We start from the raw sequence: 14,115 nt of genomic DNA on the forward strand, positions 1-14,115 counted from the left end.
ACCCTAGCAGCTCTGTGCCGCGGACTGATGAGGAAAGCACATTAAGCACTTGCAACAGAACATCCAAGTAGACCTGTTTTGCAGCCTGATTAATAGAAACAACCTCTAAGGACTAATCACAAGTCGAGCCCTGTTTTGTAGATTAATAGAACAAAGGCACAAGAGAATAGGGAAGGTTACAGGATTGGAATATAAATAAGAAAAGGTGTACACACTAGGTAGTTTGACTGCTAGTAATTATCAGCTAAAGGCACATCCTTACGGTGAGGTCTCGCTGTTGTGTGCTAAAGCAGCTCACTTCCCGATGGACGAGCAGCCTCTGCATCTCTGAAAATTTTATCTGTATTTTAACTCCAAAATTTATGAAACAACAACCTTTCTCTGAAACAAAACATACTTTCACATTTTAAGTATCACTTAAATTTCTGTTGATATTAGATGATTATAAAATTTGCAGGAACTATACTTTTCCGTTATACACACACAGATCAGCGAATACAATACTGGCATATAACGAATGACTGTTACTCAGAACACTGCTGCCACTGCAATATGGTAGCAGATGCTAAGACCCAGCAGAGATCCCACATACCCCGTATCTGACCCTGCGAGGAGGTGTGCGGCTCCTGCCGTGCCATCCTGGGCAGCAGATATTCCACCTCATGAGGAAAAGGTACTCAGCCAGAGAAATGTCCTACAAATAAATCCCTCTGAAACGAAATGCAAGATAACGTACATTTTTTCATTACCTGGAGTTTTGCTAATGTTCAACAACTATTAGAAGTTATGCATGTACGATGTGGAGTGTCTACACAAGTAGCATACGGAAAATGATGGAACTTTTTCATGCCTTTGAGGAAAACTACTTCTCCGCTTTTGAAAGTAGACAATTTGATTGGCTGTAACAAAATGTAGTGAAGATAATGGCAATACAAAGTGCTGCACCCGTCCCTGCTTCAGAGTCCAAGAACAACTGCAGGTACCACTTGCAGCCAGTGCTTCATTAAAAACATGGTATCTGCTGTCCAAAATCCTGAATGAATTAAAAAAGTCCTTCTAACTTCAGGAGGGACAGATTTCATTCTTTATGTTTCAGAGTATCTCTTTATCTACAGAAAGACTAAACAATACACTGAACTCTAGTAGAGTGATTTATACTTGACTTACTTCCACATTTTCTAAGCTTTCCCAAAAGCTCTACCTCTTCCAATGCTATACACACAAGAACATAAGTAATGTCATTCGTGAACCTCATAAATCTAAGAGCTTATAAAAAAGGATCTTCAAGTTAGGCAGTGGAAGACACTCTTAAAACAGTATTTTCTAGGTTTCTCAACAAATATAAAACCTGTGTTATATTCACAAACAGAAGAGGGAGACAAACTTACTTAAGAACTGAAAAAACAAATTCAGATACCCATAAACCTGGGGATTACAGTATATTGGTGCATCCCATATTAAAAAGGGAAACACTTTAGGACTACAGCTTTCAGAATAGCACTCAGTTTGCCTTTCTCCTCCATCTTCCTGCGATGCAGGACATGGAAGTGTCCCAAGCAGTCCAGATGGAACACTAAGAGAGGTGTTAAAGAGAACACCTTTCTTGCAGTTTCTTTTTATTACCTCCCCAGTTTTGGAAACAAGATGCATTAAAGTCTGTGCCAGGAAAAGGAGATTGAAAGATTCATCCATCCTCATTACATAAAGCTTCCTTTATATAAAGTTTGAGGTGATACACAATCCGTAAGTATATTCTCAGGGTACAAACTTGTAAACCTTACTCAAGAGGGCAACACAGTTAGCAGCTGCAAGTATCAGCTTTTGTTGGTAAGATACACTGATTCACATGTGTACAGAAATAAACTGGCTTTTTGAAGAACCAGATCACACAACTTTCTTGTCAGTCCTACCCATCCAGCAACTGCTGCTGAAGCATCAAAACAGAAGGCAAGAGCTCTCCCAGAAGCAGAGGATAGACAAGTTGGCCGATCTGCGGATACAATGCTCAAGTACTCACAACATTACTCACAAAATAAATACGATGACACACGTGTCAGATGATTTCAAATCATCATGAGCTCATTTTCTAGGAAGCATTATTTCTTTTGTCAAAGTAGCCACAGGCACAGGGTTTCCAAGCATGACATGCATGTCAGTATGTAACGCAAACAGTGAAGCACATATATTAAAGGATACTGTTTTTAGTGTTTATCTAAAACACTAAAGAACAGGAACACAGCATGGAGCTACTAGGTGGTAACTCCCATTACTTTCTCCCAGGTATACCATGCATGCAGGCCATAAAACGATGTCCTTGTCTGTGCAAAATTATCTGAGGAGGTAGCAAGGCATTGCAGCTTGTGAGGCCTTCTGTACTTACTCAAGGGTCTATGCAACTCAGCCACATCTACGAAGGTGCAATGATAAGCTGTTGACATCTTCCTGCTTGTAAACCACTGCTTAAGCCTTCCCTCTGCATGCACGTATACAAACATAGCTCTCAGCCATATTAAGATTTTGACATTTAACTAGTAAAGTCAGAAATGTCAGCAACTCTCATACTTGGGATGCACACAGACCATAATATAGACTAGCACCTAAACATTTTAGAGGTGGTTATAAATACCCAGCGGTCTCATTGATTTTCAACTGAATCCATGAGTGTTGACCACTTCTGAAGTAAGGTGCCAGATCTATTCTACTGAACGGATTCTCATGAAAATCTGATGAATGTAGCTGTCACTCTTGACCTTTATGTCTATGCTCAGATTCACGATCAGTGTTCTCTTATTTGAAGTGCTTGTGCAATTTTTGCTTTATTTCATAGCCTCTGTGAATTACTTTAAGCATTTCATACACATGTCAGGGTAAAGTTAGCATTCTGATCAATAACTATTAAATAAATATGACCCAAATCATCTTGAAGACAGTCATGAGAAATCTTATCCTTCACTGGGAGCTAACAAAATTTAGTCACTTGCTACTTGACTTACTTCTTGTATTAAATCGAAATACAGTTTTTCAAACTTAATTTCTCTTCCATTTCTATTGCATTTTACCACCACCACATCATGTGAGCTTTATCATCAGCTTCACCTGAAGCAATGTAAATTCTTCCAAATTTTTTCCTGTTTGTCCTGAATAGATGAACTATGAAGCAAACTACCTGTAGACTACACCTGTTTCACATTCCTGACAATACACAGGACAAGACCTACCTTCTCCCCTGTCGCCCCCCGCTCCAATCTCATTCATTACACCGCATCTTGTAAAGACACTTGAAAGTATCCCTATTTTTCCAATTACAACTTAATTCAGCAAAGCTCTGAATATGTATATCTGTATTTAACTGATAATTATATACTTAATTAAAGCTTATTACTAATATCACTGAGTCAGTGAAACTACCCATGTCTCAACCTTGGCACATTTAGGTACCTTGTTGAAGTGGGAGGTTTTGGCTACATTTTTCCAGCGTGGGTCGACACTCGCACTGTGAAGGTACCACCTCACAGAGTCTCTTCTCACTCAGGGTCACAACTCCTGGCTTAGAAATTATTTGTGCATCCAGTACTTTTAAACCAGATAACTCCCCACCAAATGGGGAGTGTAGTCATGTAGTCTGCCTACCCCTACAGCAAAGTCTTGGTCTCCCACTCAGCTCCTCGCTGGGGTCCTGGTTTCTCTGGCTCACCAGCTCCTCCAGAGGACTCTGAACCTCCTCCTGCTCTGTGCTCCAGCAGCCAGGCCCTGCTTGCACTCGCCCACGTATCCTCCAACAGCCTCCTTGCCTGTCACTCAAAGCATTCAGCTGCTCCCTCTACCACAGAGGGGCAATGAAGGAAAGAAAGTAATGGGGCTTGAAGGGCACCATCCAATGCAAAGTCCGTTCTGATGTCAGCTTGTCAAAGCTCAAGCCCCTCTCTTGCTTCTCCACTCTCCTGCTGTGCAGGTGGGTTGTCCTCGAGTGAAACAATTCTTCAGTTCATCTTAACAGCATGGAATTTTCAGTTTTATCTTTCTCCCCTTCTGTACTAGACCACCACAAAGAGCTATGGCACACATACAGGTAGATGAAAATGGAAAAGTAGGAGTCGTGAAGTGCAGAAGTCACACGGGAGAATTTATTCAAGCAAGCATCAACACACAACGCTGAGTCCAACCCTGTAAGGAACAGCCTATCTCCACATTTGGGTTAACTCTCTCCTCCCCTCCTCTTTCCCCAGCTCCCATTCTTTAAGACGGTTCAGCCCTCCTCCCAAGGTGAAGTCTGTAGCAGCCAAGTTGAAAATTTCAGGATATTTGTAGTATTCTCATTAATCCCTACTCTTCCTAACTCCTTGCTGGGTGCAGATGCTTTCAGCGTGCTCAGTGCACACAAGTACCACGTTGACCACCGTGTCACTACAGTGTTCAGCAAAAGGAAAGCAAACTTCTTGCTTCTGGACAGCTGGCAATCGAAAAAAACCAAACCAAAGCAAGACTACAAACAGAAGCGTAACTTGTGGGTTCTGTATGCACAACTTGCATATCAAAGTGACCTCACTGTTGAGCAAACCACACTTCAACCTACGAACAGGAGACCACCATAAGTAATTAGCCCCTCAGCAGCACAGCTCATGCTCCTGCTGGCTCTTTGCTTTTTTGCGCAGCACCTGCTGAGCTCCAGGAAAATGGAGCGGGAATTAAAGAGACACAGAGCAGATTCCCACAATCATGTGTTTGGTACTGCTCTGAAGGAGTTCAAATCTCCGTTTCCACACTAGGAAAGATTCAAAAGAGTTAGGAGAGCCACCATTTTATGTCTGTTTTAACTGGCTAGACTTCCACCCACAAATAGACACAGTTTGTGTGTTACACTAGTAATGAATACTTTAAAGTTCTTATTCCTGCTGAAGTCAAGCCTGAAGGAAAGGTTAAGACTTCATGATTTGCCCCAGTGCCAGGATGCAGAGCTTTCCAAAGAATTAGCTAGGACAGGTTAGCATCATAGTATTAAAAATGACTTATGACATAATAGGTTTAAAATTACAAACATTCCACTATTTATTTATTTAAAAAAAAAAAAAAAGAAAAAGAAAGAAAGCAAGCTTTTAAAAGTAAACAGGACAATTTTTTACTTAGAAGTGAATCTGATATCAAAGAGACTGAAGAAAAATCAGCGACATTCCCAACAAGGCAAAAAATGTAAACAAACCACTGCAATTCTAGACCGGGGGGAATACATTCTTCAATCCTAAAATGAGAGACTTAAAGGACAAATGCCAAGAAAAATGAAACAGAAGCCTGCACCTTTAAACACAACCATGCTACAGTGGTGGTGTGTTTGTTTAACACACAGACAGAAGACTTCAGTCTTTGCCAATACTTTTCTCAGTTGCTGACTTCTACTGCATAAACGCCGGAATTCCTGAAAAACTGGTACAACACCAACAGTCTTGTCCAGTATCCCCCGGTTTCCTCACTGCTAGAGAGCAATGAAGAACTTTATTGCTGAGTAGTCCAATTTCTATTCCTCCCTTTTGTAGGGGCAAGCTAATTGCCAACTAAGACTATGAAAATAAAAGAAATGAGATCCATTCCAACCCATCAGTATATCTGAATCCTATCATGTGAGTTGCCAATTGGTTTTCCAGTCCTCACGCTCAATATCTGCTGTTAATTTGCTTGCTATTTCAAGAACTTGAAGACTGTCAGCAAAATCCATGATGCATTACAAAACTTATAATTGAAAAGAAAAAAACAACATCTGATGCTTTTCTGACAGGATAAACACAAAGTCTGAAAACACTGATCAGAAGAAGGGAGATGTACTAACTTAAGAGCTATTTGTATTAAAATATGATTGCAAAAGAAGCAGCGAAAGAAGCAGTGACAGAAATAAGTTCAAACTTACGCAAAACCATTTGATGAAACCCCCAAATTTTCCACTAGGCTAAAGAGAGAAGAAAAAAAATTGCACAAAACATTATTTTTAAAGGAGATGGCTGAACCTGTCTATACTTTCTTAAGGCTGCATTATCTATGCCAATTAAAATTTTGCTTCTGAAAAAGAGTTAAGGCACTTCCTCTAGAGTTACTAAAAAAAGCAAACGAAAGCCTTGGCTTTGCAGAGGTGAGCGATAGTGAGCCGTTTGTTCTTGACCTCTGGATCACCCTACAGATCAAATTCTTGGACATAAGAAAAACCCACTAGTATTCATTAAAAGCAACTGGGAGGCCAGCTTTGTGCTTCTGTTCTTGAGACCTGAACAAGCTACAACTTGACAAATGTGCAGGATATTGCTGAACAATGCTGCTGTTCCTGTCAGAAGGGAAGAGCTTTATTCCCAGCTTCATTCAGGATGAATTGATTTTCATCACAATGATGCAAATCGCAGATTTCAGTCATTATTTAAATAATCAATTTTCATCTTTTACGTTTGTGCTTTTCAGTTATTTCCATAACGTTGGTTCTGTTAACCATTAAAATGCATTGATTTACATCAAATTAGCTTTCATATTAAACATTTTCTTCCCCCAAAAAGATTCATCTATCTATAGTTATCTAAACAAATATAAATGCCGAAAGCCTTGGGTCTTCAGTTTTACTTTTCATTCTGCCAGATATGGGTGGAATTTGTCCATATATTTTAATAGCTAAAAATAATGTAAATGATTGCTTTATTAGATTATTTTATACTTATGGCTTGTGACATTTTTTGTGGAATTTTTATGGAAAACAGAATTTAAAATCCATAAATAAGCCTATTGCCTCATTATTCATGAAATTAACTACCATAAATTTCTACGCACACAAAATAAGGTTTATCAGAATACTTTTTCATTTCAACTATCTTTGTCTTTCAAAGAAACCAAAAAAGCTACCTGTAGAGCTGAACAGCAGAACAAAATAAAACAGAGAAAAATATTCTCCCTGAACAATTGTTTCTGTCAAAACGTGGCTTAAACAAATTCTGGCTCCAGTTAACTGCAGTTCTCTGGTGGTTTGAATGCTTTTAAAGCTTCATTAGAAAACAGACATTGCTAGAATACTTGTATTCAAACGTCTGTAACATTATAGTAAATTCAGTCCTTAGCATGGATGAACAATTTCAAATATAATTTTAAAAACACACGTATTTTAAAACAACATTTGAATTTAAATAAAACTTATACGTATTCACTTATACATATTCAGCACCTGAAGCTGCTGTCTAAAAACAGACTGTCTGTCCTTACGCTTTTATAGATACATCAATACGAGTTATGCTTACATATACTTCACAAAGTGAGTTTTAAGATTTAAAAATTCATATCCATTACTGTTTGTATTTTTTGTCCTGTTCAATAAGTAGCCTCAATCTCAAATTTCCAAAGGAGAAAATGTTTCTATTGGAATCTTTAAGGGTTTGGACTGCACTTTATGCAAAATATCAGTTATTTTCCCACCAAACAAGCCAGGTTCATAGGACAAAGTCAGAAGGAAGAGAAAGGAGGGAAATGTTTTTGTGGACTGTTACCTATAGACCAAATGGAAAATCTTCAGCCATTTTGCTCCTTCAAGGTACATCAAAGAATCTCCTATTTAAGGTGTGAAAATGTCAGTTACACTCTCCACCTCTGAAAATGAGCAGAACTCTGAGCGTGATTCATGTCCCACCCTTGCTCTTTTCTCTTTTAGGGGCTGATACTCTGTTTTCAACTCCCCTCCAGCTAATGCCATTTAATACTCTCAGAACCATCAGGCTAAATTCAAATTTTCTGCTCCTTAGAGGCTGTTGATATGCACCACCGCACATTCCAATTGCAAATACACATGAATGCTCCCGTGTATTGTAAGTTATTTTCTACATACAAATTCTACTAAATTGTAAGTTAGGAGGCACTACTTGAATTCTCTTAGGTCTGTAGAAAGCTTTCAGATGTACCATGAGTAATAACATGTAATGAATATGGACTGATATTTCTTTTCTGTAGTAACACTGAGTTGGCAATTTACATTTTCTAAATAGATAGATGACTTATAGCCAGTTTTCCCAGTCTTCTCGCAATTACTTCTTAGAAACCCCTGACAGGCTGAAACCTCCAGAATCACAGCTGTTATTCTTGGTTTGATCCCTCTTTTTAAATTAAAACCAGTAGCTTTATCAGCAAATGAGAATTTTTTCCCTCTGGAAATACTTACAAAAATGCACATAAATTGAACATGCCAACTTATCTCATTTTAGGGTTGGAGCATCTTCTGGGTTAATGACCAGTGTTCCACTCTGTGACAGAACTAATTGGGGTAAGGAGGCCATAAATACATACAAAACCCCCATAAATTCTCTTCGTTTGGGGTAATCTGAAGATTTATAGTAGTAGAGTGAGATGTGATTGGAGGGGAAGGAGAAAAAAATTAAGAAGTGCTAACAGACTTGTCTGATCGTTCTGTCTCCGTTTCCAGGCACAGAACAGATTTGGAACAGATTTTTCCAGTATCTGATGTGACTTTTCCTTCCCCTCAAAGACCAACTAAAATGCAGGAAACTAGCTGAATTTTCACATTTTCCAGGAACTGTCATTATAAAAAAACAGAGAGAGAAAGAAAGAAAAGACAACTCTATCCCCCGAACGCAGACTAGCTGATCTAAAAAGCTGTATTCAAAATGATAGCCTCACCCCCACATCAACCATTGCTCAAAACATGCTTTGACAAAACTTTTCCACAGCTGAACACAAATTAACTTCTCTCTCTTCAAGACAGAGAAGTCTGCACTTGGTTGGAGCTCAGCGTGCCTTTCGAGCAATCTAGCTTTATTTCCCATCGATCACTAATTGGAAAAATCTAGTTATCAATGGATTACAGGGAGGAATAATTAACATTTATCTTCCATGACTAGGTCAAAACACATATGCCATTCACTTGTTAGGGTTAAAACAACTCAGTTCCTTGACGTGGCATCATCCCTTAATATTTCGGAACAAACATTCTCAATCCATGTGTATACCTGCAAAATGAAAGAACTTCTAAATGCAGTTGGAGACAAAAGGGTAACAGATTGCCATTATGGATTCGGAAAGCAAAAGAAGGAAAAATAAGATCACTACATTTTGCCAGTACATATAAATGTAAATGTAAAGGCATATCACATGGTTCTCCATTTCAGAATACCAAGCTCTCTCTTCTCCAAAAGATACTTTTCCCCAGTCTTGGATTCTACATTCTCCTCCACATCTCTCCAGCAGCTCTGTAGTAAGCAGAGTTCAGGTAAATCTGCCCCAAATAAATCTGAAAAGATGTCTATGCTTCACAGTCATTGGATGCCTGCAGAATACAAGCCCTCTGAGTCTGAGACGTACATATAAAAGAAGCTGAACACAATCTTAATCTCGGCAGCTAACTTTCCACCTCACACGACTGCTCACCTTGCAACAAGTCTCAACAAGTCTCACGCTACCCAAGGCCTTTACGTGCCCGGTCTTCTTCTGTGGGTTATATGCTGCTATACTAAAAAAAATACTTTGAAATGTCTTTAAGAGGTGATTCCTAACCTGAATTAAGAACATCATTCCCAATTAGCTGATACTGCAGGATTTATAGTTGTTGGGTTTTTTGTTTGTTTGTTTGTTTTTTAACTAAGCAATGTCAGGCTGATTTTAACTACTTGCTAAATGCTATGACTTTTAAATTAAAAAATTAATATCTTAAGAATGTGAGATACAGAGCTAAACCACCATTATCTAGCCAGCACTAATGGACATATATGACAAAAAAAAGGCATTGTCAGAAGCATCAATGTGTGCGGTGTTGTATGAATCACCAAGGCCTGCGGACCAAGTGCACAGTCAATAGACATGAGATGAAGGGGAAAACTTCTAATGTCTGTATAGGTTTGCCCCATTCTTTGGTGCAACCCCTGCCATTCCCCCTTCCTCTCCTACTTTCACCTCTAAAGCAAGCCTGACGTCAAAAATATAAGTTATAAGCTTATAATAAACCCTTCTTATAGGTGTGCATAAATTAGCATCTAAGTACTTCAGCTGACAATTGAGAATGCCAAGCAGCATAATGATTATCACCATCACTGAAGTTCAGATTTCTGGTACAGCCTCAAAGGGTTGTGGCTGTTGTTAGCATGAGGATTTAAAGCAAGTGCTACCCAAGACTCCACAGAGAGGTGTCAGGCATCACAATTAAACATGTAGAAAAAACAAGGAAGAGTCTCCTTACTACAAAACTGGATAGCAATTTTTCCTGCATATGCTCAGCACAGGGGTGGAATGAGATCAAAACTGGCTTGAAATTTCGTTATCACAACTTTACAGGCAACAGAAAACAATGCCTAGAACTGATCAGAAGTAACGCTTAAAGCACCTGCTGCCTTGAACCTTTGTGCTGTGCGGGTGTTAAATACTACCATACTAATCTATTAGCACAGTAGACATAAATACCTAAACAGCACACAATATAATGGAGCTTCCTTCCCTGATACATCCTAAGACACCACTGCAGTTAATCCACAAGCAGAGTGGATATTGAGTCCACAATTTTTAAAGTGCATTCAGCAGGCAGAACAGAAATAATCACAATTCTTTTTCTCTTATTTCACACATATGGCTAAATATAGCCTATTTATCCACAAAAAAAATGTGGCAATTGTTTCAGAGCGGTTTACAGCTAAGTTCGATACTGTTCTGCAGGGCAATGCAACAAAGCAGCTTCATGCATTTTCAGCAGGAATGATTCCTCCTGTGGTTCAAGTAATAAACAGCAAAGAAAGTTTAAATTGAGACTTACCACGGGGCACCATATATTCGGAATCCTTTAACCGTTATCTCTGAATCTTGTAAGTAAATACTATTTGTCAGGAGTGACTGAACATTGTCAAAGTCCTCTGGTTTCAATTTGGACACAGAGGGAAAGCGGTAGTAATCTTGTTTAACAAGGTCTGCCATGAATTCCTTATCAAATGTCAGTTCATGATTCCCAGCAATCACTATTTTATATTCATATGGTAGGTTTCCTGAAATAACAAAAAAGAGGACTTAATTAGCACATTTTCCTCCCACACCAGCATTGCCGGCACAATAAGTAGACAGCTAGCAGTGACAGAATGAAATACCCAAGATCTGTGTGCATCTCCACGTCGAGCAGAAGTTATTAATGCTGCTTCTCTTCCATTGAATGAAACTGTGTTAAAATGTAAAGTAACATCACACAAAGCAATGTTATCATAAAAAGCATTAAACAAAACAAGCTGGTAGGCACCAAACCAGCTCCAAAGGTGGCATAAACCACCACTGCTCCCTTGCTTTCAACAGATGACACTCTGATTTAGATTAGCCTAAGACGTGGCTCTGAGTCCTACCACTTAATTCACGGGACTGGGGCAGAGTCAGCAGTCCCGAGTCCTAATCCACAGGAGTGACCCGCAGTGAGATACCCAGTGTCTGAGCGGGTGGGTAGAGCGGAGACTGCAGTGTGCCTCACACCTATGTCGTGAGGGTACCAGGCACGGGGTACTGAATTAGGCTGCTGGCGCTGTTGGTTTTTATTATGCCATTATTTGGATGAATTCGTATGGAACCTAAAACATTTAAGTAGTGGCATTTACTCCCAGACCTAGCCTGTTCTCCAAAGCTCCAATTCACTTGCAATGGACTTCCACATCATTATTATTATTATTATTGTTTATGGTAGTATGTCATTTCTGTAAGAAGTACACATGTAGAAGAAACCATGAAACTCAAGCAAATAAGACATATGGTAGGAAAAAGGAAATGTGGTTAACTAATTTACCATCAGGGTCAGAGATAAAGAGTACAGGCTTGATCGCCTCAAGTCAGGGCAACTATTTCCATTGTTTGGAACGAGGCATGGATCAGGCCCATGGAGCCAGGTTTTTGGAGTTCAGAGATAGATTTTCAAGCACTTGGTACCAACAACCAGTGCCAGATCTTCCAAATAAACATACTGGGTGCTGAGCTCCCTTAAAAATATGGTCCCATGCTGTGGTGTCTTCACAGAAGTTAGGTTCTTTTACAAAATCTGTCCCACTGTGACTTGCCAAAAATCATACGTAAGTTTGCATCAAAGCTAAAACCAGACTCACATCTCTCTTCTACTGCCTTCACCATAAGCCTGATTTCCTACTCTTATACCAAATCATTCATTTTGGGGTATATTCCTAATAATAATTTAGAAAAGGTTGGTTTTGGATTCCCCCCCCCCAGCAGCAAAATGCATTTGGAAATCTATGGCTCTGTCTTCCAGTTCTGGCACTCCCAACATCTGCATCGAGGAACATAGAATCGGATGCTATATATTTCTCGTGAATACAGTTCTCCTAAACAGATGTGGCTTTGCTAGTTTAAAACTTGTCTTTCAACTTTCAAAACTGTTTGGGTTTGTGTTTTTTTTTTTAAAATGTAAGTTTCAAAGTAAAGCTGTAAGTATTTACAACAAGATTAACTTTCCCCTAAAGAAGACTTAAGGGGAACCAGTCAAAACCCTCTGCTTTTCAATATTTACAGCACGGAAACAGGAAGTACACAAGATATGTATATAAGCATCATTTTTGCAAAATTAGTTAATTCTGGATAGAAACCAAAAAGCTATAAATCCCCTGAAAAAAACAAGCAGACATCTTTACAGACACCTCACACCTGAATAAAATGCAGATCATACATATTCATAACTCTCCACGGTGCTGCGTTAGATTAAAAGCTGGGGGAGATGCAATAAATGCTCCTCTACAGTTTATGCCTCACTCTCTTCCCTCCCCTTCCCCATCTCTGCTACTTGCTGCTCTGCAATTCATTTTTATTTAAAAACTCGATGTGGCAGGTACCTACAATTTCTGCTTTCTGCGACTCCTGGGCACAAGGTAAAATTGCTATTTTCTCCTCTCTCAGGAAACATAAAAGATACCAGTGGCATGAAATTTGATACACTTGTCATAACTATCAATCGCCCAAAAGAAGCTAGATGTGATTAAATTCTCGGAGAAGTAGGATGGAGAAGTTAAATTCAGCTTTCTGCCAAGTTCTCAACATTTGCCCGTTTTAGCAGAGAAAACTTCTCATCTTACTGGATAAATGTTCAGGTTTTACACTGTCTCCCATGCATTTTGATAGATTTGAAAATCAGCACATATTATGTCCAATTAAGTCTGGAACATTTTGCTTTAAGTCAATGTTTTTTTATCTTGACACCTTGAAAAGAGGGCTTAATTTGAAGACACAAAGGACAAAAAGACAAACCAATGGTGACATCAGCGATTATTAAAACATATAAATGTAACACTATAGATGTTATATCAGCACCTGAAATCCGTAGGGAAAACCAAACAGTATTTACGGCAATTGGTGTCAGGACAGCCGTTGATTTTATTAAGGCTAAGCAGAGGCTCCGCTTGGTCAGTTCTTGAGAGCCAGGAAGGCACAAGGGAGCCGGGGGTCCTTGGGAGAGAACAGCCTCTCCCAGGTGCCACCAGGGAGCTCAGGGAATGAAACCCAATGAAACCCAAGGACCAACACCAGGACTGAGCAATAAGGCGAAATGGGCCCTGGAGGAGAAACCCCACGGGGACCAAAGTCCGTCAACATCTACCTGTAAGCTCTAGCTCAGCGTACTGCGCACCCGTAGCCCGTGAGCCGGACAGTAACCAGCGCTGGCTGCGGCTGTAACGGCTGCAGACCCAGGTCCCCCGTTCAGCAATGAGATGAGATGTGCTTCACTCCATATTTGTACATACCTTAATATTTACCATAGGATGGGCACCTATGTCGGACCACGCTTCCCACTTAGTTCCCGAAATTGATAACCAGTCACATTTTGCTTTCCTTTTCCGGAGCTGGCCCAGGAGCTAGCAATGAGCAACACCACTCATCAAAATGCAAACACGTCAAAAGCCAGGCCCAAGCAAAGGGGAGCACAGCAAGAGGAAGTCTCATCCATTTCTTTCCTCTTCCCTGAGGAAAGACTATATAGCACTAATCACAGTAATAAATTACCTGCAATCAGATTAGCTATTTATTCATTGCATTCAGGTTTTCCCTCCCTGAAAGGCCCTGTGGCAGTGTGCAACATTCATTCTCTCTAATACAATTTGTGAAATATTCTGGTGTGTTTTCTTTAGGCAGTCCTGC

General features: G+C 39.6%; 1 protein-coding gene across 4 annotated transcripts in view; it reads right to left on the bottom strand.

Moving 5' to 3' along the window:
• Positions 1 to 14,115, bottom strand: part of MPPED2 (metallophosphoesterase domain containing 2) — a 110,480-nt gene that overhangs the window by 37,189 nt on the left and 59,176 nt on the right. For all 4 annotated transcript variants that reach the window (XM_072864422.1, XM_072864418.1, XM_072864419.1 and 1 more), the window contains one exon: positions 10,763 to 10,988. In XM_072864422.1, the coding sequence (XP_072720523.1) occupies positions 10,763 to 10,988 (226 nt within the window). The remainder of the gene's footprint in view (positions 1 to 10,762; positions 10,989 to 14,115) is intronic.

The sequence above is a fragment of the Ciconia boyciana genome, chromosome 6 (genome assembly GCF_034638445.1).
Source record: "Ciconia boyciana chromosome 6, ASM3463844v1, whole genome shotgun sequence".
Lineage (NCBI taxonomy): Eukaryota > Metazoa > Chordata > Aves > Ciconiiformes > Ciconiidae > Ciconia > Ciconia boyciana.